The 8,878-nt window shown below is 49.3% G+C and overlaps 1 protein-coding gene across 1 annotated transcript; it reads left to right on the top strand.

Annotated features, from left to right (window-relative positions):
- The first annotated feature begins 3,555 nt into the window (after nt 1-3,555).
- Nucleotides 3,556-8,006, top strand: LOC101624578 (BPI fold-containing family A member 2). Its single transcript, XM_012728104.1, has 4 exons — nt 3,556-3,712; nt 5,489-5,630; nt 6,277-6,384; nt 7,850-8,006. The coding sequence occupies exons 1-4, from the start codon at nt 3,556-3,558 to the stop codon at nt 8,004-8,006; spliced, it is 564 nt and encodes a 187-aa protein (XP_012583558.1).
- Nucleotides 8,007-8,878: the final 872 nt, after the last annotated feature.

Here is an 8,878-nt window from a genome sequence, read left to right as displayed (position 1 = left end):
GCAGCAGTGAGCTGTGCTGTGAGCTGTAGCTCTGAGGGGCTTCTCCAGGCAGAGCTGAGGCCCGGGCAAGGGGAGCCACAGCTCATAGCACTCGAAGGAGACAGCAGCCAGGGCACTAGGCAGTCGCCTCATTTCTGGTCCATGTCCCCTTGGTAGCACACACACTTTCTCGGCTCAGGAGTCCCCGATTCAAGCTATGGAGGGGGAGACCCGAGCATCCACTCGTTCTGTGAATTTCCAGTGACTGCTGAATCCTGTCTTTCTCAGCTCAGTGTCCCAGCAGAAAATTCTAACAACACTTAAAGAAAAACAATGAAAAGAAAGATTCCCGGGGCCCTGATAACCTGGGTGAGCCCCTCTGCTGCCCCGTGGCCCCCAGACTTCAGCCTGCAGTGAACGGATGGGCCCCTGGCACTCTGCTGAGGCTGGTGCTGTTCCCAGCATGGAGGCCTTCGGGAGCAGCAGGTCAAAGTGAGTCCCACATGTGAGTCAGGGCCTGTGGACTTGAGCGGCAGGAATTCAGCCACAGTGTTGGGGCTGGACAGAGGGAGCAGAAGATGGGAGCGGAGAAAGAGAGAATGAATGGCCGCTGACCAGGGGGACGATGCCCAGGCAGACAGTAGATCAATTCTCACCTCTGGCACTGGCCTCCAGTGGGCCTATCAGGCACCTGTTCAAACCCCTGCAAACACCATATCCCCCTCTGGGCTGTGAGTCCTGTCACTCAGATTTCGCAGTGGGGCTCAGACAGTGTGAGAGGTTTTCATCCCTGTAGGAAGGGAAATGCTGTTTTATTAGCGAGTCTGGCACATGCTGCCTTGTCTGTGTGTGTGTGTGTGTGTGTGTGTGTGTGTGTGTGTGTGTGTGTGTGTGTTTGAATCCCTTGGCTGCCTCAGGACAGCCTCAGACCCAACCCTAGAGACTGGAGCTTCCAGCTCACATCACCCCTTGCTCGGCTGTGAGATGTGGTCACGCCAGCAGGAGAAGCCTGCTCCGTCCTGGGTGTTCGTCCTGCTGGGACCCTCTGTGCTTCCAGAGGCCAGGGCTGGCGTAGAAGGGCCTGGAAAGAGGGGAGGAGAGAGATGGAGCCAGACAGGAAACCTGAGGAGACCATCTCCCCTGAGGCTCTGGGCTCAGGTGGATAGAAAACCTGAGGATAACATCATAAAAACATGCACCAGTGGCCTTTGAATACACAAAAGTAGTTGAGATTCATCTTGCTGCCGTGTCAAGTCACTCAGAACACTTGTCCTTTCCTACCAACTTCTTAGTGTCTCAGGTGATAGGGACATCACCGACTTCCCAGCAAGTGGCTGGCTTTATAGGCTACTCCATAGTGTCATGGAGGATTCCAGAGACTAGTGAGAATCTTGGGGAAATGCCAGAGAAGAAATCCCCAAAGCACAGGCTGGTTAAGCTTGTTCAAGGCAGAGGAAAAGGAGAAAGAATCCAATCGGGATGGCTGGCTGTGCAGGAAGCCAGCAGAAGCTGAGGCTGGGGACAATGGGTGGGACCGCCCCGGGTCAGCCTGGGACTCAGGGTTGATGTCAGAGAAGAGATAGTTGGGGAGAGAAAAGATCCAGGCTTAAAGAATGACCCACACAAGTCCCAAGGGAGAATAGAGCTTGGCATCTTTCTGGAACAAATGCAAGGCTAACAGATGCAAGGGTCATGTGGAGACTTTGGGTGAGCACACCGCATTAAGGGAGAGCTGAGACTGGCAAGTGACTGGGGGGGGGGGCCCTAGCGTGAGGCCTAGCATGAGGCTGTGGTTCAGTCCTCCCACACTGGCTGGGCAAACACAGGCAGGCCTCAAACTTTCTGGGGCTCACTGTTACCCACAATGGGGTAATGTGGTCACTCTCAGGAGGACTCCCCCATGGGTAGCAGTAATGGGAAGACTTTGGGGTGAGTTATGAGGTTCCCATCACTGCAAAATTCCTTAGAGTCTGGCTCCTCCAGGAAAGATGTTGAGAGCACGGGGACCCTGGGCTTGGGGGAGGGGAGCAGAACGCTTTCCGCCTCCGACCCTGAGTCTGTGGGCCCCAGTTCTGTCCCTGTCTGTTTCCTGCTCTCACTGAGTGACTTCCAGCTGGCTGCTTCCCCTCTCTGAGCCTCCGTGTGCAAAGGGTGACAGAATTAGCCCGGAGGTCACTGTGGATCCTTCCACCAGCACATTGTCCTTTTACTTCATTCATATATTTACCCCAAGCCTGTCCACAACGGCCATCATCCTGGCATCTGGTGACCCCGTGAGAACCTAGTCTTAGTCTTGGCACAAGACTAAGACTAAGACTAAGACTTGGCACCCATTCCAATCCAAGCGCCTTGGGTAATCATTGTGTTGGTAGACTCTCTGGTTGTCCGGCACGGGGTTATTTTACTTGGTGTCTCAGTGGCTGGCCCCAGCACCAGGACGTTCTCCAGGGCAGCCTCCTCCCACCCCACCACCACCATAAAAGGGCCACCACCACCATGCACCATCCAGGCACCCGGCACCAGAGATGCTTCTCAGCACCCTCCACAACCCGATGAGGTGAGATCCCAACCTCCTCCGATGACACCCTGCAAAGGCTTGGGGGCAGGAGACAGAGGGAGGGTCTCTTGGATTCACTAATGCTGTGAATATAGTGAGTGAAGATGAAGATATTCTTAGGAGAAGGGGAAGTCACTGAGCCAGGTGAGCTCACAACATGGTGCCCATTACTTGCTCACACTTTGGTCAGCGATATTTATTTATTGGCCTGTACCAGGAGCAAGTATTACTGGATCTGGGGTTCCACAGTGAATCAGCCACAGTGCCTCCTCTCAGTTCACCACCTGAGGGAAAGTTAGTCACCTCTTCTCATATTGCAACCAGTTGCAGACCAGACAGCCAAGGCAGGCAGAAGGTGGGTGGGAACCCCCCAACCAGCCACTGGGGAGGGAGCCAGAGTGGGGCTCACAGAGAATGGGATATCCTCTGGGGGTGGAGATTCAGCAGCAAGGGTCTTAGGTACACACAAGAAGAGAAGCAGTAAGGGCTTTAGTGTAGAGACACACTGCGATCAACTGTCATGCAAATCACATTCCTGCAAGCACTTGCATGTTTCTGGGCCAGTTCTCCACTTTCTTTTCCATTTTTTTTTAAGGTTTATTTATTTATGCATACAGAACTGGGTAAAGTCCAGAGGTACAGGGGCAGGGAGAGGATTAAACAGAGACAGAGTGGGGAGCAGAACAGGCAGATCCACAAAGTACACTGCTGAGGGGTGCAGCAGGCGGGTCAGGAGAGGTCTGCCTCACCATGTGGCTCAACTCCAGGCCATGATCGAACTCCCACTGTGGCCACCTCAGCTTGGCTTAGCTTTGCAGTGATGCCCTCCAACCCGCTGTACCACCAGGGAGGGCTCCTTTTAGCCACTTTTTAACCTGGGCTCTCGCATGTAAAACACAGATAACCACATGTCCCTTCGAGGACATCCGCCAGAGAAGAGCCGTGTGCCAAAGACTCTTTACCCTCCTGGGAAGTGCTCACCCCTCTTCCTCCTGTCACTGTGCAGGTGTCAGGTCGTCATGTCTCAGCTTTGGACTCTGGCTCTCCTGTGCGGCCTGCTCACCGGGACCTCAGCCTCTCTCCTTGGGACTCTTGGCAAGGGCTTGAATGATGCTGCACACTCAGTGCATGATGTTCTTGATGGCGCACTGCAGACCGTTGAGAATATTCTTGGGTGTAAGTCCGCATGCTGATGGTGGGTGGCGCCTAGGTACTGCCTCCTACCCAGGGCCTGTGTCCAGACAAGGTCACCAGGGCCTATTCTCTGGGCAGTGATGGGACTTTGCATTCCTGTGTCACGGGCTTGTGAATTTTCTACATATGAGAAATAAATCAGTAATACCTGATGACAGATTTATTATAGTAAACACTTCCCAATAGGAATAGGATACATGACTAACAGTGAGATGTCTAAATCATGCACATTTTTGCATTAGACCAAATATCTCCTGCGCTAACACTCCTGCAGTACTCTGCCAGTGCCTTTTTGACAGTGTTGTTTTGGGCCACTTAATGTTCTGCCCGTGTCGTAGATGAAAGTTTGTGTGTTATTTAATCTTATATTGTTCTGATTATTACAAAATTACTCACTTTTCACATTTTAATAGACATAGACATATCTTAACAGAAATAGTTTGTCATATTCTTCTGTTGCTTTCATTAATTTTCTTATTGACTATTATTTGCTCATTGAAAATTAGGGAAATTCAGTCTACCTTGCCTTGAAGCCGCCTAACTTTGAACTTAATGGCAGGCAGCCTGGTGCCTACAGGCAGCTGGGGTTCTCTCAGAGTCCCCGTCCCCTGTGCATACAGAGCCTCAGGATGACAGAAGTCTGCAAACAACCCTTCCCGCCAGCATGGACTCCTGTCTCTGATAACCTACTACCGTGTTTGCATGTCTCCTAGTAACTAGAAAAGTTGTTCCAGCAGCAACTTAATAATTGGGATAAGCACAAACACACTTGCCTGCTATTTTCTACAACCTTTGTTCCTGTCTCACATAAAAACTTGGAAAAAAAGTGAAAGGCAGAGCTGCACCTTACAGCATCTCCGCAGCCTCCCCTGCAGCATATTCCCTTAGACTCGCATCCTATCGTCGGTAAATCTCTGCTTTCCAAACACCTATTGGGATTTAGGCAATCTTCAAAGATACAGGAGGCATCTGCTGTGAACTCTGAGCTCAGAAACAGAAGTATATGCTTCAGAGTCACCTAAGATGAGGTATAGTCTTCAGTTTAATTTGCAGTTCTCTATTTGAATCATTATAGCTAGATAGATACTGTGCTTTGCATAGCCAAGTTGTAGTCCTAAGATTACGTAGCTTTTCCTGTACTGTTTTTGTTTTTGCTTGAGTTAGCAATTGCTTTATTGTTTCTCACTTGCATTACTTTGTATATGTAGAGCCTTAATTCTTTCACGTCTCTTACTTATCTGCTGAGTACTTTCCTCAAATTCCTCTTTTCTTGGAAAACTCCCATAGGACCCTGTACCAATAAGTGAGCTATTGCCTTAGAGCCTGGAGCAAAGTTGTCACTTTCTTAAGTTGGACCCATATATTTTTATCATCCTAGAGTTTTCCATTTCCTAGGTCAATCTCTCACTTGATTTGACCTAGTTTTTAAAAATATGAACATTGTCTTTAGAACAATAGCCTGTTATATCACTACTAGAATCTGGTGTTCAATCAGTAGCATTTGCCTGATCAGCTGATTGATTACTTTGGGCATGAAGAGAGCATGGAACAGCAAGGTTTCAGAGCTATGTAACATTAGGCACATTTCTTAACTCTTTCATCCTTCATGTCCCCATCTGAAAATTCTGTACTAACAATGTGATATCACTGAGTAGTGAGACACACATGAAATGATATCAAGAAATCGTCATATGTAGTGTGAGATGCATGTAGCTGCTCCACGGTGGGCTGGAGCCTTGAATGCCCTTTGCTTTGCAGCTGACCAAGAGAATCTGGAGCCTGACCTGAAGGCCAGCCAGGATGCCAGCATTTTACAGAAGGTCAAGCAGAGGGTTCTGCAAATTAAGAACTTGGAGAATGTGGATTTACATTTACTTTCACCTGAAGTCCAAGCTTTGGGGTAAGTTGGTATTTCTTGGTAGATAACTGCTCCAAAGGAAGGGAATCTATATTTTGTGGAAGCAAATTGAAGATCAAAGACAGGAAGCTGGGTAACCTGGTGCCTCCCCACACAGCCGTGGCAGCTTGGGGCCAGGTGCTCCAGAACATCAGTAAATAGAGGCAGGGCTGCCCCCACTGGGCATCTCTTGGGTTGGGGACTCCATGTTCGCAGTTTCAGAAGCAGAGGAAAGTTTGTCTTTACTCTCCCGTGACTGCTGGTGCCTGACTATCCTTACCCAAGGAATAAGCTTTTCTTTTTTACATTAGCTGAAGATAAATATCTGAGCACTCACACCCCTCTATTTGCTGAAACTCTGTCCCCCAAGAAAAGGAACCTGACTTTACCCCACACGGTGATTTCCATATATGGAGTAGGTGTCCAAGCTGTGGCTGCGGCACATCCTCCTCCTTGTTTTCTAGGGAGCAAGGGAGGGAAGGAGGGAGGGCAGAGGGAGGCACATCAGGCTGAACCTGCTATACCGTGGAGGGGTCAAACGTGATGGTGAAGACCAAGAAGGCACAGTGGTTGAGGCAGGGTGCTCCATGTGATGGTGACATCAAATGACCTAATGAACCTGACAAGGAGAGTTGTGTTTTTTGTCCAGACTGAAACTCAACGATCTTCAAATCCTGGATATCAAAACAGAAATATCTCCTGACAGCCAAGGCTTGAACCTGATGTTCCCCATAAGGGCCAATGTCAGCATGAATTTGTAAGTGCAGTTATAATCTGGGGCCTGGGGAGAGGCCGTCAGCTCGGCCAGCGCCCTCCAGCTGGAGTCGTGTCCACACCGCACTGCCCATCGACCCTTGTGCTCTCCCCACTCGGGTCCCAGATTTCTCCCTCCTGCTCCCCTGCACAATGTCGATGTAGAGCTGCCTGATGGTTTCATATTTACTTTATTGTAAATATGTATTTGTTATTGTATTTTTTTTTTTGCCAGATTCTTTATTTGACTCCTCTACATTGCTCCTCTAAATGAGACCATTAACTATTTTTCTTTTTCTTTCTGGCTTATTTCACTGAACATAATCCCGTCCAGCTCCATCCATGTGAAGGGCATGAGTTTATCCTTTTTGATTGCTGAGTACATTCCACTGTGTAAATATACCACATCGCCTGATACCGTCATCTATATTAGGGCATTTGGGTTGCTGCCACATCTTCCCCGTTGTACATCGGGCTGCAGTAAATATGGGGGTGCAGGTATTCTTTTGAATCAATGTTTTTGTGTCCTTTGGGTAGATGCCTAGGAGTGGAATTGCTGGGTCATATGAAGCTCCATTCTTAGTAGCCTGAAGAATCTCACGCAACTTTCCACAGTGTTTGGAGCAGTTTGCATTCCCACCAGCAGTGTAAGTGTAGGAGAGCTAATTTATTTGCCACATCCTCCTAACGTTTGTTTCCTGTGTTTTAATATGTGGCATTCTCACTGATGTGAGGTGGTATCTCTTTGTGGTTTTGATTTGCATTTCCCTGAATACAAGTGATTGTGAACATTTTTTCACATGCCTGTTGGCCATTTGCATGCTTTTTCAGAGAAGTGTCTTCTTAGCTCTTCTGCCCATTTTTTACTGGGCTATTGACTTTGTCTTAATTGGGCCTGGTTAGCTCTCTGTAGATCTTTGTCAGAAAAACTAATCAAAATATCAACGAATTTAATAATTAGCAAGATGCAAAGTCGACACACAAAAATCAGTGGCATTCCTCTATGCACATAAACAATCTGAAGAAGAAAACTATTCCTTTTAGAATTGAAACAAAAACATTCAGATATTTGGGAATAAATCTAACAAAAGAGGTGAGAGACCTCTACAATGAAAATTATAAAACTTTGCTAAAACAGATATAAGAACACACAAAGAATAGAGTGAAGGATTCATGGAGTGAAGGATTAGCAGTAAGTATCAAAATGGTCATCCTACCCAAAGCAATTGACAATTTCATTGCTATTCCAATTTAATTATTTTAGGTATTAATGTGATATTACATAAAAATTTCATGTGAACTAAACCCACGAGGCCAAGAGAGGACACCCTCATGCGAGATATGAGGCCCATGTGGAGGGGGACAGTGTCGGCACATCCGATGATGGATGAGACTCACACAGGTGAGGGATGAGTGGGCACAGGAAGTGTTTCTAGAACTGGACTCACTCTGACCCTGACCCCCTACAGGCCTGTCATTGGCCAGTTGATCAACCTGACGTCTTCATTAGACCTCCTGAGCAGTGTCGGAATTGCAAAGGATGACCAGACCGGCCTGCGCACGATGGTCCTAGAAGGATGCGTCGTTGACCCAGACAGTGTCCAGCTGAAACTACAGGGCAGGTAAGGCCCATGCAGCACAGAGCAGCAGATTTGGAAAGAGGGTGACTGAACCCCAAGCAAAGGGCTAGGTTGTGGTCCTTAGGGCCAAGCCTAAAGCTGCCCAAAACTGAAGAAAACACCAGCCCCACGGTAAATGGAGCCACAGGGGCATATTAGGAGACCTGAGTGCTGCTGGCTGCCTCGCAGTCCTGGGGATTCATATTGCCACCTGGGTCTCGGGGTACACCTGAGAGAGGCATTCCTCCCTGCCACACACCCTCCCTGACCTGGGCTTCCTGTTTGGACAGAACCTTCCTGTGGTCATCTGGGTTCCTCTTGCTCTGACCCACCGGCCTCCGCTCCACACATTCTGGCCTTTGTTCTGAGCTGCTCACAAGCTCACCCCCTCCGCACACAGCAGGGACTGTCCTGGGCCAGGAACACCTCCCAGGCACCTCAGCGCAGACCTCAGCCCTCAGGCCTCAGCCCAGCCTCCCTGCTCCCTCTCCTAGGTGTCTTGCTCCTGACAGTTGTCACCGTTTCCTAAGCCATCTGCCTACTTCACTCATTCTTTCAGCCAGAAATGTGTCATGTCTCTGCCATGTCTTGAGCTCTGGGGTGTATTAGTGGCTTCTGGATGGACCCTGCTTGGATGTGGCTTTCCCGTTAGGGGAGACTGAGGTGCGTCCATCCAGCAGCAAAGGACTCTGAGGACAGTGGAGGCCGTGAACGTGAGACAGGGCCACGTAGCAGGGCCTAGCGTACGAGGCCTCCTTAGAGGGCAGCCAGAGAGGGCCAGTAGCTGAGAGGCCGAGGCGGAGGGGGCAGCCCAGCAAGACCAGTCTCCTGTGCAGGTAGCAGGTGAGGAGCTGCTGTGCTTTGCTGTCTCTGAGTCTC

This window comes from Condylura cristata, unplaced genomic scaffold (assembly GCF_000260355.1).
Source record: "Condylura cristata isolate star-nosed mole 26May11 unplaced genomic scaffold, ConCri1.0 scaffold00022, whole genome shotgun sequence".
NCBI classification, from domain to species: Eukaryota; Metazoa; Chordata; class Mammalia; order Eulipotyphla; family Talpidae; genus Condylura; species Condylura cristata.
This window is presented reverse-complemented; position numbering and strand designations above follow the sequence as displayed.

What these genes read in the sequence shown, in the direction of transcription:
- LOC101624578 (XM_012728104.1), top strand. Translation starts at nt 3,556, where the DNA reads ATGTCTCAGCTTTGGACTCTGGCTCTCCTGTGCGGCCTGCTCACCGGG. An exon ending in CGTTGAGAATATTCTTGGGT is followed by an intron (nt 3,713 to 5,488) that starts GTAAGTCCGCAT and finishes TTTGCTTTGCAG; the next exon opens with CTGACCAAGAGAATCTGGAG. An exon ending in CCTGAAGTCCAAGCTTTGGG is followed by an intron (nt 5,631 to 6,276) that starts GTAAGTTGGTAT and finishes TTTTTTGTCCAG; the next exon opens with ACTGAAACTCAACGATCTTC.